Source organism: Glycine soja, chromosome 8 (assembly GCF_004193775.1).
Source record: "Glycine soja cultivar W05 chromosome 8, ASM419377v2, whole genome shotgun sequence".
Taxonomy (NCBI): domain Eukaryota; kingdom Viridiplantae; phylum Streptophyta; class Magnoliopsida; order Fabales; family Fabaceae; genus Glycine; species Glycine soja.
This window is the reverse complement of record NC_041009.1, coordinates 33682190-33701691: the sequence shown is the minus strand read 5'-3', so window position 1 is coordinate 33701691 and position 19502 is coordinate 33682190. Positions and strand designations below refer to the sequence as shown.

Here is a 19502-nt window from a genome sequence, read left to right as displayed (position 1 = left end):
TTTTTCTTCTTTCTTCGTGCACTTCATGTTGGGTCTCTAACTTGCTTGGTAGTGTTTCAATAAAAGTGTGAGTAAATTTTGTGAATGTCATGTTAGGTCTCCGATTTGCTTGACTTCACAAAGTTTACCACAAAATCAAAACCTTTCAGAATAAAACAATAATAAAGTAAAATCAACCCAACGCGCAATCGCTTTTTTTCTAGAAAGAACTACATAAGTCTAATTTCCTCATTACATTTGAGGATACGTAGGAGCGAGGGCAAATACCTTGTCGACCCAAAAAAAAACAAAAAAATAAAATCCTTTTTTAAAAAAATTAAAATTAAAATTTGATTTCATTTTCTAAATAAAAAATATAATGTAACAAAATATAATGCATGTTTTAAAGGGAAGATAAGTAATTAAAAGTCACTTTATTTTTAGCGCACTCGATTAAAGGTTGTCGTTTTCAAGTAGGACAAACGGGGTGCTAACATCTTCCCCACGCATAAATGGCTCACGAATTCTTTTTCTCAAACCGTAGATCATTCCTTATCCTTTTTGGTTTTTCTGACGTTTTCCTTAAATAAACGTTGGTGGCGACTCCCCCAGTAAGTTTTCCTTTTTTTTGGAAAACTATTTATTTATTTATTTATTTTGAATAATTTTTATTTCGTCGTCCTGTCGTGGCCCACGTTGCGACAAATGGCAACTCCACTGGGGACTCGATAGAGAGTTAAGCCATTTGATCGAGTTTGTAATTTTATCGTGACTTCTTCTTTATTTATGCCATTTTCTCTTTTATCCTTATGTTTTGCTCCCATTCATAATCGTTTCATTTTGCTACCGTTCTTTTTGTGGTTTTGCTTCGATCTCGTTTCTTTTATTCTTTGTTTGAATCATGCTTGTATATAACCTTTGACACGTTGTTACTTCTTGGTGTGTATCCTTGTATCTATTACCTTCATAGTTAGAAATAAATTGTACTATTGAATCCTAGGGTACATGACATGTGCTATACTTGTTGAATCTGACTTGAAATTTTCTGGTTGTTTTGCAGGTAAGGTTAGCTAATTCTTAGATTTCTCCGTTCATACCTACACTTTTTGCACACACTTTGAGATATTGGGCCCTATACCCGGGTCTATCTGAGCCATAGGGAATGGAGGTCGATCTATGGTCATGTTGGGTCTCTGACTCGCTTGATGACAGTGAAGCCTTATCTAAAGTTTTCCTATTTTGGTGATGCATTGCCGCTGGTAGTCTTTATCGCCACAGTGTTGTTACTTAAGAGGATGATATCTCTAGAGGCCGGTGAGGTTACATGAAACTACCCTTGGAAGTTATCACTGTATAGTGGACTTTTAGACCCTTTCCATTAGGTTCTTAAATTAAGGACACAAAGTAGACTCACCTTGTCTTGTTCCTTGATTGCATCATACATCTCTTCATGGCATCATAAGGGACATATCATTTTGTATTCATCATTTATCATATTCATACACCGCATTTTCATTGCATTTCCATACATATTCATTTAACATGTTTTTTTCCAAACAATTACATACATTTTGTTGTCATCATTCACATGTTATGTTCACTCATGCACCGCATTTGCATAAGTCATTGCATTTTCATACATATTCATTTAGCATGTTTTTTTTGTCACACAATTACATACATTCTGTTGTCATCATTCACATGTTATGTTCACTCATGCATGATCCTGACACCTAGTTGCTCATGCCTTGCATTTTCCTCTACATCGCAAAAAAAAAAGGTCACAATGAAGTGTGAAAGTTTACATCGCGTTCTTAGTTACATGCGTTGGGTACCATGGTGATAGCTATAAACAAACCATGTTGGGGTTATACAATCATTTCTCTTGAAAATGATTGAAAATCACAAGAACATGGTACCTAATGCATTGTAACAAGAAAGGGTGGTCTTTCGGGCGTCTCGTGTCGATCTCATAAATACATCTCTCATGCATGGCAATAGTATGTCCTGATCATTCATCTCAATGATAGGTTGCCGAAGTATTGACGATCAAAATTTCTATTCCTTGGAACACGGGGTTGAACCGAGCATATTCTTTTAAGAAAGGGTCTCATCAAGTCAAGGTCAAAGTATGGAAGTAGCCAGCTTGAGAAAGTTGAGGCAGAAGATGGATCAGGTTTACATAGCCTCTTTGACTACTATCAACACATGATTGAGCTAATAACTTACAAAATTAGGAACCGCTTATGTGCCTATGTTTTATTTCCAATTGCACTTTGACTTTGACGGGATGTAATGAACAATGTTGTTTTAATGGAAATTAAAGTTGATTCCACCCTATGTTTTATTGAGTGTTCTGTGTAAAATTCACAATACTTTAGCAACTTATCATTCACATGCATTCATGCTTATTTGTTTTTCACATTGGTATGTATTTCTCATTACATTCTTTCCTTGAAATAATAAAAAAATCATTATGCTAAGAAAGAAAGACTATGCTTTACGGCACCCTTACCAGACACGTGCCAAGGTAAGGATAATGTGTGACATAGAGCAAGTACAGGAGCAAATGAAGGCCGATATGGTGGCCATGAAGGAGAAAATGACAATGATTATGGAAGCAATGATGAGCATGAGGAAGATGATGGAGATCAATGTTGCTACAACTGTTGCTGCTAGCACTGCTACTGAGAGGGACTCGATTCATCCTCCTAGTTTCAATCAAGTAAGTCATCCAGTCTCAGCTGTAGTAGGTCAAGGAGGCAAGGCAACAAAAAATGCATGTGGGCCTCATTATGTCCAGGTCCATAGTAAGTCTTCTTTTCCACCATATGGTTTGCCTCCCAATTAGATACTGCCTACTATTGTATACGCTTCTGGTGAGAATATTGGTAATTTTGCACCCATTTTCACTGAAAATCAACAACCCCAACCCGATCATACTCATGTACATGTCTCTCAATCTATGGGGAAAACACATGATGCTCCAAAGGACCACACTCTAGCCGATTTCAGGGTTTATCCGGGATATACCACTGAAGGGCATGCATTTCCTGGTGTCCCCATGTTGAACGCTCTGGGGTGACCTCAGTATCGACCACCACCCCAACCCTTATATTTTGTGATGGAGGGAGGGCCTCCTGCTATAGTTGAGAAAGGAAAATTTGATCATATAAAGGAAAGGCTGAGGGCCATTAAAGGAGGAGGAAATTATGCCTTTGCTGACATGGCAGAGTTATGATTAGTACCCGACGTGGTTATTCCTCAGAAGTTCAAGGTGCCAGATTTTGATAAGTACAAAGGAACCACTTTCCCAAAGAATCACCAAAAAATGTATTCCTCCGAAGTTCAAGATATTGATGCATTTTTTCCAAGAGAGTCTCGCTAGGGCAGCTATTACCTGGTATACTAACCTAGAACCTTCCCTGATCTGCTCCTAGAAGGACCTAATGGATGCCTTCATTAGGCAGTATCAGTATAACTCTGATATGGCTTCAGATAGAATGCAGCTACAAAATATGTGCAAGAGAGACAATGAATCTTTCAAAGAATATGCCCAAAGGTGGAGAGATCTGGAAACTCAAGTAGTGCCCCAATGATGGATAGAGAGATGATTACAATGATAATCGACACAATGCCAGTGTTCTACTATGAGAAAATGGTAGGTTAAATGTCTTTGAGTTTTTTAGATATGGTGTTTGTTGGTGAGAGAATTAAAGCAGGTGTAAGGAAAGGGAAATTTAATTATGTTGCTTCTATGAATCCTAGTAATGGGGGATCCGCAAGGAGTGGTGAGAGGAAGAAGGAGGGAGAACCTCATGTTGTAGTTGCACTTCCTGCGTGGCCAAACTTTCCACTAGCCCCTTATAATACCATGTACCAATATCCTCCCCAACAATATCACTACTCATCCAAAATCAGTCATTCCCATTACCCACCACCCTACCAACCAAGAACACCTAATCAGCCACAAAGGTCACCCCTAAATCGGCCACAAAATCCACCCACTGCACATCCAAGACCAAACACCACCCCTAATACCAACCAAAACACCATCCAGGGAAGGAATTTCCCAAAAGAAAAAAAAAGCCTGTAGAATTCACCCCAATTCTGATGTCATATGCTGACTTACTCCCGTATTTGCTCAATAATGCAATGGTAGCCATAAGCCCAACAAAGATTCCTCAACCTCCATTTCCCCGAGGATACAACTCAAATGCGACATGTGCTTATCATGGGGGAGTTCCGGGGCATTCCTTTGAGCATTGTATGACCCTGAAACATAAGGTGCAAAGTCTGATTGATGCAGGCTGGCTAAGATTTGAGGAGGAGAATCGCTTGTGAATTTTGATGTCGTCAAGCAATACTATGCATGATGCTTAGGGCAATTTGAAGGTTTTGTTAGATGTCTCCAAGGACTCATTAGGATTTTCAAGTTTATGTTATTATTGTAAAAAACAATCACAATGCTAATAATATGGATGAATTTGATGTCGTTGTCTCTCATTCTCTCACAATTACATCTTTGCATATTTATTTAACTTTCACTAGAATATGAATGTATATCATTGGTTTGTTTGCTCAAGTAACTTGCACTTCAGAGTTAATCTCCAAGTCTGCCCAATCAGAAATTGTGTGTTCTACACTTTGGTGGAGGTTTCGTAAGCAACAAGTAAAATTGAATAAACATTTGATTGACTGTGTTACAAATCAATAGATAATAAATACAGACATTCAGGTGACCTCATCTTATCTTTCTTAAAACTTGTCTTCCTAAAAAATAAATGTTAAAGGCAATAGTCATTTGACTTAATCTATCAATTGAAAATACTTTAAATATTTCTTGTCCTTGAAAATTCTTTTTCAAGAACCTGCACAATTTCTTTCATTTCTTCTTTTCTTTCGTTTCTTCTTGCTACAAGGTCATGACAAATGACAACAGCAAATACCTCTAAACCCTACACTGGGGCAATGACAAGCAACATGCATGAGCTTCAAACGAGCTAAGGGGCAGATAAGAAGTTCCCACTCGGTAGGTTAAAAACCCGAAACAGAGGCTTAGGAAAAAGTTAGGGTAATAATAAAAAAAGAAAGAAAAAAAATAATCAAGAGCGTGTATATTAGGGGTTTTGTCCCAAAATCCAAACTATAAGAGTCTCTAATCAAGATTTGAAATGATACATGGTCGTGTTTCTTCATCCCAAACACTAATTTGTCCATTGTTACCCCCTTCGAGCCAAAGTATAATTGTTTTCTTAAAAAAAACAAGCAAAAACCCTGAGTAGGAACCACCGTTAAACTAGCAGGAAGAGCAATACAAACAACACATGCATGAGGTTTACTAAGCTCTAGGTTGGGAAACAATGATGTTAAAAAAAAAGAGGCAGAAAGCAAATCCGCCAAAGGCGAGCAAAGCAAAAGGAGATAAAAGATCTCCATATTTTACAAGGAAGGCACAAAAGTGCAATAAGGATTAATGTATGAGAAAAATGGAGTAAAGCCTAACCCAAAAGGTTGACATGAATAAAAGTACAAGCAAGGCTCTCAAGGTTCTTACTCAATATAACCCTTAAACACTCTTTGAGCCTCTTTGATCCTTTCTTTCATAGCCCTCTTACCCCCTGACATCGTTACAAGCCCAATAAAGTCCATGTAGATCAAGGAATGACTAATTTTTCTTTTGAGTTTGGATTCTGGAATGGAACCCACACACGCTTGTGATTGTTAAAAAAAACCCTGAGGTTTGCACTTGCACATTTGATAAGAAAACTCATTGGACCAAGAGCTCGTGGGAGATGGCCAAAGACAATTGTGATAATAGGGTACATCTGATGTTAGTCGTTCATGCAAACTCCTTAGGATTCCTTTCGAATCCAAGGGTAGCCTTTGTTATATAAATTCTTTTGGGATCAACCCAAGTCATCAAGTTCTAGCAGGGTCGATAGACCCTGGGCATCACTCTATGATCTTAAATCAGGAAATTTTCACTTGGTCATATACCAAAGTGTAATAATCCATTGCCATCCTTCAATGGTGCACGCAGTCGGTCCCAAAGCCTTATATTTCCTTGCTGTGCGGAATAATCGAAGTTTTCAAACAAAAAGAAAGGGACGAATCCTAGGATCAATGTTTCAGTTGATTGATTAGATGTCAAATGGTTTCACTGTCGTCACCCAAAAATTATCAAGTGATTAAATCAAAACATACAGTCTGAGGGAGTCCCCGAAGAGATTTGCAAAAGATGGGGTGAGGTTGCATGAATTATCACGTCCCCGAAGATTTCTCTTTATATGCCAATTTCCAAGATCCAATGTCCTATCTTTTGAGTTTGGGATGAGAGACCCTTTTAAAGAGTCAACCTCATGCTTTCTTATAAGGTTGAGCCTTTGGGAACTAGTTCCTATTGGCATGTTTCATAGGACTTAACGTCCTCTGTCTTTATGTTTCCATAGGACTCAATGTCCTTTGTCTTTGTGTTTTCATAGGACTCAATGTCCTCTGTCTTTATGTTTCCATAAGACTCAACATCCTCTATCTTTATGTTTCATAGGATTCAATGTCCTTTGTCTTTGTGTTATCATAGGACTCAACGTCTTTTGTCTTTGTGTTTTCATAGGACTCAATGTCCTCTGTCTTTATGTTTCATAGGACTCAATGTCCTATGTCTTTATGTTTTCATAGGACTCAACATCCTTGTCTTTATGTTTCCTAGGACTCAACGTCCTCTGTCTTTATGTTTTCTTGGACTCAATGTCCTCTGTCTTTATGTTTCATAAGACTCAACATCCTCTGTCTTTATATTTTCATAGGACTCAATGTCCTTCGTCTTTATGTTTCATAAGACTCAACGTCCTCTATCTTTATGTTTTCATAGGACTCAACGTCCTCCGCCTTTATGTTTCCTTGGACTCAACGTCCTCTGTCTTTATGTTTTATAGGACTCAACGTCCTCCGTCTTTATGTTTCATAGGACTCAATGTCCTCTGTCTTAATGTTTCCATAGGACTCAACATCCTCTGTCTTTATATTTTCATAGGACTCAACGTCCTTTCTCTTTATATTTTCGTAGGACTCAGTGTCCTCTGTCTTTATGATTCATGGGACTCAACATCCTCTGTCTTTATGTTTTCGTAGGACACAACGTCCTCTGCTTTGTGTTTCATAGAACTCAAAGTCATATGTTTTTTGTTTCATGAAACTCGTTTCTCTACTTTGTCGTTGAACTCAAAGTTTTTTTATTTAGTTGGTACATCAAATTCTTTTTTTTCCAAAGATTCTTCATTCACATGTTGTGATCCTTCGAAGAATTATCCAAACATAATTAGTGTATTTGTCTTTACTTATCTTTTACTTCTAATATAAAATAAGTAAAGAGGGACAGCTGTCAAACCCTAATTTCGTCCAAGTCCAAAAAAAAGAAAAAAATAACAGAAAAGAAAAAAGAAAAAAAGAACAGTAAAAATAAAATAAAAAAGTAAAAAAAAAAGAAAATGTAAGAAAAAAACAAAGAGAAAAAAAAAAGAGAAAAGAACAAAAAAAAAGGAATGTAAAAAAAAGAACAGTAAAATAAAATAAAATAAAAAAACAAACAACAATATAAAAAAAAAGAAAAGCAATAAAAAAAAGAAAGAGAAAGCGTGAAATATATATATATTGGTGTGACCTATTAGGCTCTAAAAGGGAGCCCATTAAGTCGAAAGAGAGGTAGTGTATAAAAAAACAAAAAAGGAAAGTCTGAGGGTGGGCGGCAAGGATCCCGAGAAAGGAAAAAGATTCAATCAGATGGCGCCATTTGGAGGGCTCTGTCAAAGAAGGAAAAGGGGTCTGCAGGTATCCCTTATTCCCTTCGGTGTCTCTTTTCCACGTTTTGGTTTCTTCTTTCCCATCACTCTATCTTTTCATCTTCTTCTTCTTTGGTTCTTTTTGTTTCTTCTCCTTTTTTCTTTCTTTCATATCACCGCGCCACCCTCCATTGTAACTCCACCATGGCCGCCAACAACACATTCTGTTTTTTTTTTCTTATTTCTTTATTTTGTTTGGTTGCTCAAGTGCTTCTCCTATGATGTGCTTTTGTTTTTTTTCTTTTCTTTTCTTTTCTTTTCCCAACTCCGACGAGCTGCGGTGTCCCTATCCCTACCACTACCACCATTTGTCGCTATCCAGTGGTAGCTTCGTGCCTGTGGGTCCTATCACCTGCGGGTTTTTTTTCGTTTCTTTTCTCCCTTTTTTAATTGCACCCCTACGAAACCTCCACCACCTCCATGCCATTGTCGCCCATGTGGCAGTCCCGTATTGTCGAGCCTAGTACTAACGGTATTGGGGACGGCACGCCACCCTCTGTGGTGGTTCCCCTTTGGTCGTGCCATTTCCTGTGTAAGACAATTAGGGTTTTCCAATCTCGTTGCATAATCATGGGTTGGGCCGGGTCCCCTTGACCAAGTTCCAACCTAACCCTAAAAAACACAAAAAATGCAACAACAAAAAAACAGTAACAACAATTACTCTTTACACCCTATTTTTATGCATGCACCCATTTTTTCGTTTTGGGTCTAGCCCATTTTGCAAATTCTGCAATATGAGGAAAGGCTATTCACACTACATTTTTCATACATCCATTTTTTTTTGGGCCTAGTCCATTTTTGTGAAGTCTGAAATAAAATGAACTTTACTATTTACAACTCTTTTTTTAACACATGCACCATATTCATGTTGGGTCCAGTTCGTTTTTTTTTTCAAGTCCGAAACAAAATACAACTGATGGTTACACGCCCCTTCTTTCTATGTGTACTCCTGCCACTTAGGATGGTGACTAGGCCTGACATGTCAGCACTTCGTCAGTGTTGACTAAGTCTAAGTCAACCTTTGACTTTGACAAAAAAAAAGAAATAAAAAAATAAAAATAATTATACATATTAGTGAATAGTTCTTTTTTTTTTTGTCTCTATTGTTTATTCTTCAATGTAATTTTCTTTTTTTTATCATTGCCTAGCTAGATAGTTTAATCAATAATGTATTGTAAATATCTCGTTATTCATATTTTTTTTCACATTTCAACCCCACATCCTTAATTACTAAGTGTATTCCCCACTTTTATTCTATCTATTTCCAATTTCATTCTATTTATTTGATTTCATAGCACTATGTCAAAATATTTATTTATTTTTGTAAATCCGCACTAGTATTCTTTAGTCCTAGTTTTTGTTCCGTGCACTCCATGTTGGGTCTCCAACTTGCTTGAGTTCACAAAGTTTATCACAAGTCTAAATTTTTTTCCAAAAAGGTAACATTCTCAAATAAATGTTCACTCAATTCTTTTTTTTTTCTTTCTCCGTGCACTTCATGCTAGGTCTCCAACTTGCTTGGCAATGTTTCAATAAAAGTGTGAGTAAATTTTGTGAATGTCATGATAGGTCTGCGATTTGCTTGACTTCACAAAGTTTACCACAAAACCAAAACCTTTCAAAAAAATAATAAAAAAAATAAAATCAACCCAACATGCAATCGCTTTTTTTTCTACAAAGAACTACACGTAAGTCTGATTTCCTCATTGCACCTGGGGATACGTAGAAACGAGGGTAAATCCCTTATTGACAAAAAAACAAAATAATAAAATCCTTTTTTAAAAAATAAAAAATAAATAAAAATAAAAATTTGATTTCGCTTTCTAAATAAAAAATATAATATAACAAAATATAATGCATATTTTCAAGGGAAGATAAGTAATTAAAAATCACTTTATTTTTAGCGTACTCGATTAAAAACTATCATTTTCATGACAAACACACGAGGTGCTAACACCTTCCTCGCGCGTAAATGACTCCCGGATCCTTCTTCTCAAACCGAGTAGACCATTCCTTTTTCTTTTTTATTTTTCAAACGTTTTTTTAAATAAATATTGGTGACGACTCCTAAATAAGTTTTTCTTTTTTTTTGGAAAATTATTTATTTATTTTAAATAATTTTTATTTCATCCTCCTGTCGTGACCCAAGTTATGACACAATCGTAATGGTATCCGTGCTTTTTTAAAATTCTCCATTTGCAATATATCAGACCAAGTCATCTTCCCATGTGCTAGTAACATCGCACAATATTCTTCTTCCAATAGCTCATGCTTGTATTCATAAAAAAGAATACAGATACATGCCATCTCCATTTGCTTGAAGGTGAACACGAAATCTTGCATCACAATCACGCCTAACATCATTTGTGGGTTCCCGTTTACGTGACTCTAGCCCCCTATCTTCTCTACAACCTTTTCCTAGAACAAACAAATGTCTGCTGAGTTTTTTCACCCTTACACTTTTTTAAAACCTTGCTTCGGCACACAAGAGCCATTCAATCTACCATACCAATAATAGAACAGGTATGCGACCTCAAGATCGCAAAAATGAAACCTTTCAACATCATCACTCAGTATATTCTTCATGTCAATGTTTTATTACATCAACAAAGTTGTTAATGTATATTCACTTACCTCCTTCAATACCATGTTCCAAACCAACATCAAATTGAACTTCAACACTGCCACCTCAACATCATCAATACCACCATTGTCAACCTCAACTTCTCCATACATATTTTCATCCTCTCCCAAATCATGCATTCTCTCATTTGATCCCTACACAAGATTACAGTTTATCAATTACAAACACAATGTTTACTTAAACATAAAACTCAAGCAACAAACACAAATATCTTCACTCTGCTACTCACATCAGAATGTCTTCCACTTTCCCCAAAATCAATTGTTGCATCTTCCCTTTCTTCATCAATTTCCATAGCTATTTCACTATTAAATAAAAATAACAAAATTCCAAGGTTCATTCATACTGGAAACATCAAAGGAAAAACCCATTACACAAAATGAAACATTGCAACTCTATAAATGCCACTAAACTTAATGGTTTATAATGGAGATCTCAAGTGTTAGCTAGTTTCTTCTATAAACACTTCCCTTCGATCTACCAAAACTTTACCCAATGTTTCTAGAATGCTCAATTTACAACCTAAAATAATCAAAAAAATAAAAAGGATGACTGCAAACAAACCTCCGACGACTACTTTATCTCCTCTGATATACGTACAAACACCTCCGACTAACACGAATGTCTGATTCCAGTTCCTTAGGCACACCCCCCAAAGACTGTTCAGGAACACCCCTCCCGCACCACCGTAAACAATCATCAACAAACCCTTTGTGGTAGGTCAAAGCAACCTAGATTCAACAACCACACACATTATTCGCCATAAAGGTTGTTCTCATCCTCCTTTAAGCATGAACGAACACTTACTTGCACAAATGTATACACCCTAACTACTGTTCATTAATGAAGGACATAAGTGATAATTCAGTTTAAAAAATTATATTTCCACCATTTTATAAATAGACAACAAAAATCCAAAATAATATTATAATCCCTTAAAAAAACAGGTCCTCCATCGAACATTTGAGAAAATGGTCCACCATAGATGTCGCCTGATTTTGACGGTAAGTGTTGGCTTTAGCACTTTCGTTTCGATCACCTATTTGTTTTTACTTTTTAAGTGTATACGTATTTCTTTTATTTAATATATTGTGTAAAAGCTATTTTATTTATTATATTATATCTAAACAAAATTAATTAATTATTTTTCAACAAAATTTTATTTAAATAAAAATTAATTTTTTTTTCTTGGATCAAAATAGCATGGTATTCTCTAACTCAGTGTATTAAAGATCAATTTTGCTTATGATGCATTATCATTATTAATTCAAGAAAATTTTACATATAAAAAAAATTAAATACGAATTTTTCTATTAAATAAATCATTCATTCATATGTAAATATAATGAATATTACATCATTGGGTTCCATCATTCCTTAACTCTCACAGGGTTTGGTCATATAGAATCTGATCCATTTTATCATTGAGCAAAAAGTAAAAAAAAAAAAAAATCAGATTGATTTTCGATCAAAAGTACTATATAAAATCCTCAATTTTTTCCTCTTCCTCTGTCCCTATATGGTAAATATAAAGTTTGAATCAATAGAGAACTCTTTCTTGTGTATCCTGATATCTCCTAAGAAACCAAATCGGATCTCAAATTGACGGGTAGTGTAAACTTACCCATATGATTATACACCCTTCGAATAGGAATCCATTTTTCGAAAAATCTCAACTTCCTTTAGGTTAAATCAAACTCTAATTATAACAATTATCAAAATAATTTAATTTATGTAAATATTTCAACTCTCAAACAGTCTTAATCTCTATCTTCATTCATACATGCCTATTCTTCACACCTGTCAACTTAGAGTAAGTAATAATACCTATACTATCATTACTATGTTATGTTATGGGCAACACAGTAGTGTGCTGGTGTAGAAACTAGAGATCCCATTATTATTTCTCTCTTTCTTTCTCCCCACACCCAACAAAAAAGAAGGCTTATATGCTTGCTTCCGGTGAGTGAGATAGATCCACACACAACCTTCAACAAAAACCAAAAACACTGTGACGGTTCGGTTTGGTTTGGATTGGATTCATTGAACAGAATTAAATGTGGCCCTCGTAGTCGTATCGTATGCAAATAAACGCCACCTCAAAACACAATAGATCCGTGCAGCAAATTACTAATATTTATACAAAACACCACTCTCACTCTCATTCATTCATTAAACTACCCTCTTCCGTGTCACCATTAATTAACTAGCTTTTATCTTCTAATAACAACTACATTTTCCTTCCTTTCCTTCTTCACCAAAAGATGTCAGGTATCTTCTGTACAACTCATAAGATTTTAAATATCGGTCTCGGACAGTTAAAAAACTTTAATATTACGGCCGTACATCGACTTTTAAAACCTTGGTTCAACTTAGACATGACAAGAAAACCCGTACCTGTGGGTACCCGCACGAACCCGTCCCGACTTTGACGGGTAATACCCGAGTTGACCGGGTATGGGTTCGGGTTCGGGTTTTCCCCGATAACCAAAAGTCGGGTACGGGTACGGGTATGGGATTCCTGTATCCACCCCGACCCCGACCCCGACCCTGAAAATAAAATAAATAAGCAGGGTCTGCAGTCTGCACATTATAAAAGCTAAAGCCAAGCCACATTCAGATTTAACAGCATCCTACCTCCTACCCCCAACCTTAACCCTAACTTCAGACCTTGAATCTTTCTCTTCTTCTTCCTTCAGGTAATCAGGTATGTGTCTGATCAGTACATTGATTTTATTTTATGTTCCTTGCTTTGGATTGAATGTGGATTTTCATTAGTGGTCTCTTGGATATAGGAGGATTTCCCCTAAGAGTTGAACACGACGATGTGCTTTGTGTAGTTGCCCAACCACATCACCACAGGTTTTCCATCTAAAGCTTTTTCTTCTTAAAATGTTTGCTTTTATGCTTTTTGTGGTCTGGTATATATTTTTGTGCCCGAGACTCTCCCTGATGCCACCCTTAATTCAATGGTTTGGCATTGCACTATTCCTGGCAAGGCTGGGGTGCATTCTTTTTCTCTTCATATCTCTTTTCTGTCTACACTCGCTTTCATCTTCGATGCTTAAATATCTCTGTATTATTGATTTTCTATTTGGCGATTGGGGGTTGGGGAGGATGACAGGGATTTGAAGTAAACTAGAGGGATTGATCTTTGCTATTCGTCAATTTATAAATATACAGCACGACCAATGATTCCAGGTGTAAATACAGAATCGATTTGGTTAGTTTTTGATGTTTGCCCTCCAAGAGTTTTGTGTGCTTTAGAGCCTTATATGTGATGGCAGATGCTTTTTTCTTATTACTGTTACTGATGGTATGGCACAGCAGAATTATAATTTTGCGGTCACATAGTTTGAGGATGGTAAAGTTGTTTGAAACTGTTCTAGTTGTGTGATGTTTCAGGCATAAGCCTTATATATTATATAAATAACTTTGAAGGTACATGATAAGAACCTTGAGAGAACCACACTACAAAATCTAGCCATTGTAATCTGTTTTTATTCCACAAAATGTAATGTGAGTTCATATCTCAACCTTTCCCATAATCCAAGGATGTATTTAGAGCCACTTGATATATTTTGCAGTTGAGATGATCTTAAGTTTTGACTAATCTCCTCTGTTGAAGTTGACTCAAGACAATAACCCCCATTATCTATAGAGAATATATAGCTCAGTTCCTGCTTTTTCTTGGTCAGTTTTTTATGCTCTAATAGTGGATTATGGAAAGTATTTATTGAGTTTAGGGGCTGCTGCACAATTCTGCACGTGGGAGGTACTTTTTCTCTAAAGGGGTATTGATATTTTTCAACTCACTCACCAGTTCCATCTTTGAGCACCTATACGGCTATACCATGTGACAATTTTTGCTAAAATATCACTTCTAATGTGGATATTAGGTGGGAGGGTCAATGGAAAGTAAACATTTGGATTTTATATTCAGGATGGAATTTACAATAGTATCTCTATTTCTATATATACATTAAAAAAACTAGGAATTAATTGGAGTAATGTACATTGATGCCCAGCTACTATAGGTTGTCCAAGCCAATTTACTCGAGCAAGTTGGGATCTAGAATCCATTGGAAGAGCTAAACTAGGAAATGACCAATCACATAGGGAATCTTTCGAGCTAAAGTTGAAAATAGTTCAGTCAATATTAATTTCAGTACTCATATCAGGATTCAACTTTACATAATCTAGAAGCCAACCTCTTTGCGTGTGATACCAAGACTATGTATAATTAACCTCCCTATACCTTAGGATAGCAAGGAGCCTTTTGACATATGTTAGTTTTTTTACAGCAAACGATATTTAAAATTAATTTTTCTGGTTGGGATGAGAACCATACACCCAGGAAACAAGGGGGAAAGGAGGGAAAACCAATGCCATCTAGGTGCTTATGATTGACCTTTTGCTTTTAACATAATTAAGGTCATAGAAATTACTCAAATATTCTATCACTATGAGCTTATTTCAGTGAGTCATGTTCTCTGACTTCATGCCTTGTATTAGAGTCGCAAATGAATGAGTGAATTGTTCAATAGTGGACATTGTTATTTACTTCATGGTAATTTTTCTGCATGTCATATGTTGCAGACTGATTGGGAGGGTGGATATTTCCCAGTGACAATGCACTTTAGTGAAGATTACTCACCTTCCCTTTTTGCTTCTTTGCACAGTCTAATTCATAATATTATTACCCACACATGTTACTATTATTAATACTCTTTTGTATGAAACGCCTCTGTCAATCTGACTCTGCATGGTTGCTGCTGTTGTTGCATTTGTGTAGTGTAATTAGCCAATCAGCAAGGATGATGTACTTTCTTAAAATGAACAGCATCACATAACAACTAAAATATACATACCAAAGCCCAAAGAAAAATAAGATTTTATAGCAAAAGGATGAAATTGGGCCTGTTTGGTTTGAGAAAAAAAAATTGTTTCCATTTCCTCTTTTCACAAATAATTACAAAGGTGCTACAATTTTTCACTTCATTTTCGATTTTAAAGATTTATACAAGTGATAAAGACAACATGTTTGCATTGTTTCCCTTCCTGTACTAATATTTGAAAATAGAAAATAGTGTAAAAACCAATGTATATTTTTTGTAATTACCTATAAAATCAGGAAAAAAAATTTATTAAACCAAACAGACCCTTAAATGAAGGAAGCCTGCCTTAAATGATTGGCCAATAGGGAAATCAAATTTATTTCTTGTCACATTTTTACTGCTATATAGGGTTTTGAAGTATTATTCTCTACACTAGTTGCCATGGATTACTATTTTATTCATGTTTGTTAATCTGTATTGTATTAATTGCTTTGTTTTTAAAATAATAGCTTATTGTTGAAGTCCATGGCATAAAATATGAAAATTGAAGAACCTAGTTCACACCAACCAACTTCACAATCTTCAGACCATCCTACTCCGCTATCTTCACACCAACCAACTCCAGTAGAAAGTTCTACCGGTACAGCTGAAGGTCCTAATAATGAACCTATGCAACAACCACCTAGCATGGAGGTGGATGACCATGGTGTATCATCAACAAAAACTGGAGGAGGGAGGCTCAAAAGTATTGTGTGGAACCATTTTGATAAGATTAAAACTGTTGATGGGCAAGACAAGGCCCAATGTAAATACTGCAAAAAGCTTCTCGGGGGAGCATCAAATAATGGAACAAAGCATTTGCATGCCCATATGGAGAAATGCATTCAGAAAAGGTTACATGATAAAGGGAAGGAACAAACATTTCTTATTCCTAAGGTTACACAAGGTAGACAAGAATTGACTGCTGGAGGTTATAATGAAGAAAATGCAAGGAAGGATCTTGCATGTGCTATTATCATGCATGAATATCCACTTTCAATAGTGAATCATGTTGGGTTTAGAAGATTTTTAGCTACACTCCAACCACAATTTCAATGTCCTTCATGAAACACTATAAAGAAAGAGATATTTAATGTTTGTGACTTTGAAAAATCAATTGTTATGAAGCTGTTGGATACAAATGAAGGAAGGGTGGCAATTACATCAGATATGTGGACTGCAAGCAACCAAAAGAAAGGGTATATGGCTGTCACAACTCATTAGATTGATAGCTCATGGACTTTGCAAAGTCGCATTTTGAGGTACTAGCAACATCCTTAATTTTATAGCTTCCCAATATATTGTGTTGGATATTTTTTTTATAATTTTTTGTGTTAGATATTTTTGTGTTGATATATTGTGTTAGATCTTTTTCTGTGATAGTGTAATTAAGCTATTTTTGTGTTGATATACTAGGTTCATTTATGTTCCTTCACCTCACACAAGTGAAAGACTTTGCAATGAACTAGTTGAGTGTTTGCTGGATTGGAACATTGATACAAAATTGTCCACTATCACTTTGGATAATTGTAGTACAAATGATTGCATGATTGAAAAAATTAAGAATAAGTTGCAATTAGGCACTTTAATTAAGGAAGGAGCGTTTCTTCACATGCGTTGTTGTGCACATATCTTAAATTTGATAGTAAAAGATGGTTTAGGAGTTGTGAAGGATGGAGTGGAAAAAATTCGAGATAATGTAGCATATTGGATTGCAACACCTAAAAGGCTAGAAAAATTTCAAGATACTGCTAAACAATTGTGAATCCCTTGCACCAAAAAGTTGAGTTTAGATTGTCCAACTAGATGGAATTCAACTTACAAGATGCTTGATGTTGCAATATCATATAAGGATGTGTTTTCCCGATTAAAGCAGCGTGAAACTCAATAATCTTGTTTTCCAAGTGATTCACAATGGGAATTTGCAAAGGAAGTGGGTAAGAGGTTGGCCATATTTAATGATATTACATAAATGATTTCTGGTACAAAATATTCAACTGCCAACATTTATTTTCCTCAAATTTGTGAGATCAAGATGGCTTTATCTAAATGGGTCAATTCCCCTAATGAAGTGATTCAAAATATGGCAGAAAAGATGTTACAAAAATTTGTTTCTTATTGGAGTGTTATTCATGTGCTCATGGGAGTTGCTACTGTTTTAGATCCAAGATACAAAATGGAGTTGCTTGAGTTTTACTTTGAATCAATTTATCCCATTGATTTTTTTTCTCAAGTTAATAGGATCCGAAACTTGTATTATGATTTGGTTTCGGAATATCAAGCCAAAAAGCATCAAGATTCTACTAGTTCTTTTGAATCACAAGATGTGGTTAGTGATGGAAAGAGTAAATTGTGTGATTATGATAGATACATTGAAAGAAAGAAAAGGGCAAGAACCTCAACTATGAAAATAGAGTTAGATCATTACTTAGAGGAAGAAGTTTTGCCAAGAAGTTCAGATTTTGATATCTTAATGTGGTGGAAATTGAATGAGTTAAAGTATCCAACACTACAAGCAATTGCAAGGGATGTGTTAGCTATTCCGATCTCCACTGTAGCTTCTGAATTGGCATTTAGTATTGGAGGTCAGATATTAACTCCTCATCATAGCCGACTTCATTATACTACTTTAGAAGCTTTGATGTGTTCTAAAAGTTGGTTATGGAATTCAGAGAATGCAGGTAAAATTCTGAATGCTTATGTGATACTTTATGAATTGCTTATATTTTTAAAACTTATAACTTGTTATTTATTATTTTATAATTATTATTTATAGGTTCTAGATCAATTGAAGAATCAACGTTTACTGATGAGATTGAATCCGATGATGAAGGTATATTCACTTTTAGTGGTTCTAATTTTTTTTAATATCATTATACATATCTAATTTTTCAAATTTTTTAAAATATAGGTGGATCTTTGGTCAGTAACATTACTCAATGTTTGCAAGATTAGTAGACATTATTGTTGATCGGTAAAGTAATAACTATACTTATTTACTAATGTGATGTGTGATTTTAAGATTTGAAACATCTAAAATATGATGTTTGATTTTATAAATACCAGGTTGAGCGCTGAAGAAGAAATGTTAATGACATGTTTGGTGAAGTTGGTGGTTATTTTGATGATGGACATTGTTTTCATTTTCTATTTATTTCTAATTTGGTGTAATTTGAACTAATGAACATTTGAATTATGTTGTTTCATATTTGACGTATTTTATTTACCTTAAAAAATTATGGAATCATGCTAGACAAATGTGTTAGTCTTTATTTTATTTATTAGTAGTTAATTTTATTTTAGAATTTTTACATAATTTAATATTCATTTCTTAACGAATTTTGTAGTCACATATGTTATAATAAATTTAATGATATATAAGTAGTTGAAAATAAATGTTTAATAATCAATTTATTTTTTTAAAATCAAATTTTTAATTTTTTTAATTTTTTTTAATTGTAATCGAGTACGGGTCGGGGTCGGGGATACCCGATACCCGACGGGTACGGGGATGGGATAAAATTTTTAAACCCGTCGGGTATCGGGTATGGGGACAGGTCGGGATCGGGGATTAGGGAAACAATACCCGTCCCCGCCCCCCCCCCATTGCCATGTCTAGTTCAACTTGACTCAACTCCAATTACAGTTGTTTTATTTTATTTTTATTAATTTTAAAATTTATGATTTTTTTTTTGGGAAAGGAGTCGTGGTGGTGGAAGATGAGGGTGAAATGGTAGAGAATTCAGAAGAGGAGAGAAAAAGGTCAAGAATTGGAAGCCTGAAAAAGATGGCCATAAGGGTGTCTTCTATATTCACGCACTCGCTCAAGAAGAGAGGGAAGAGGAAGATAGACTTCAGGATTCCCATTGAGGACGTGAGAGACGCTCAAGAGGAATTCGCAGTGCAGGAATTGCATCAGAGACTGCTTCAGAGGGGCTTAGTTCCTCCCAGGCATGATGATTATCATGCATTTTTATTGTCTCTTTTTCTTTTAATTTTAATTTGTTTTCTCATCACTTTTTTTTTTGTTTGGTATAATCAAGGAGGTGTATGCCTCCTCTCCCACCCATGTGTGATATTTTTAGTTATCATTTTATGTTTAAGTGGGGATCCAACTCAAATTTAAATCACTCATGCTAATAACTTTTGATTTTTTTTTTA

General features: G+C 35.4%; 1 protein-coding gene and 1 long non-coding RNA gene across 2 annotated transcripts; one reads left to right on the top strand and one right to left on the bottom strand.

Moving 5' to 3' along the window:
- Window positions 1–10081: 10081 nt before the first annotated feature.
- On the bottom strand, window positions 10082–11302 carry LOC114422514. The gene is made up of 3 exons (XR_003668691.1): window positions 11029–11302; window positions 10694–10769; window positions 10082–10598 (listed from the first exon to the last, which is right to left on the bottom strand). It is a non-coding gene; the product is annotated as an uncharacterized LOC114422514 (long non-coding RNA).
- Window positions 11303–17376: 6074 nt separating this feature from the next.
- LOC114424097 (zinc finger BED domain-containing protein DAYSLEEPER-like) lies at window positions 17377–18296 on the top strand. Its single transcript, XM_028390963.1, has 3 exons — window positions 17377–18022; window positions 18118–18174; window positions 18253–18296. Exons 1-3 carry the CDS (start codon window positions 17377–17379, stop codon window positions 18294–18296), a joined length of 747 nt encoding a protein of 248 aa, XP_028246764.1.
- The last annotated feature ends 1206 nt before the right edge of the window (window positions 18297–19502 follow it).

Coding starts and splice junctions, on each gene's coding strand:
- LOC114424097 (XM_028390963.1), top strand. CDS start 17,377: ATGGCTTTATCTAAATGGGTCAATTCCCCTAATGAAGTGATTCAAAAT. Junction 18,023..18,117: donor ATGGAATTCAGAGAATGCAG/GTAAAATTCTGA, acceptor TATTATTTATAG/GTTCTAGATCAATTGAAGAA. Junction 18,175..18,252: donor GATTGAATCCGATGATGAAG/GTATATTCACTT, acceptor TTTAAAATATAG/GTGGATCTTTGGTCAGTAAC.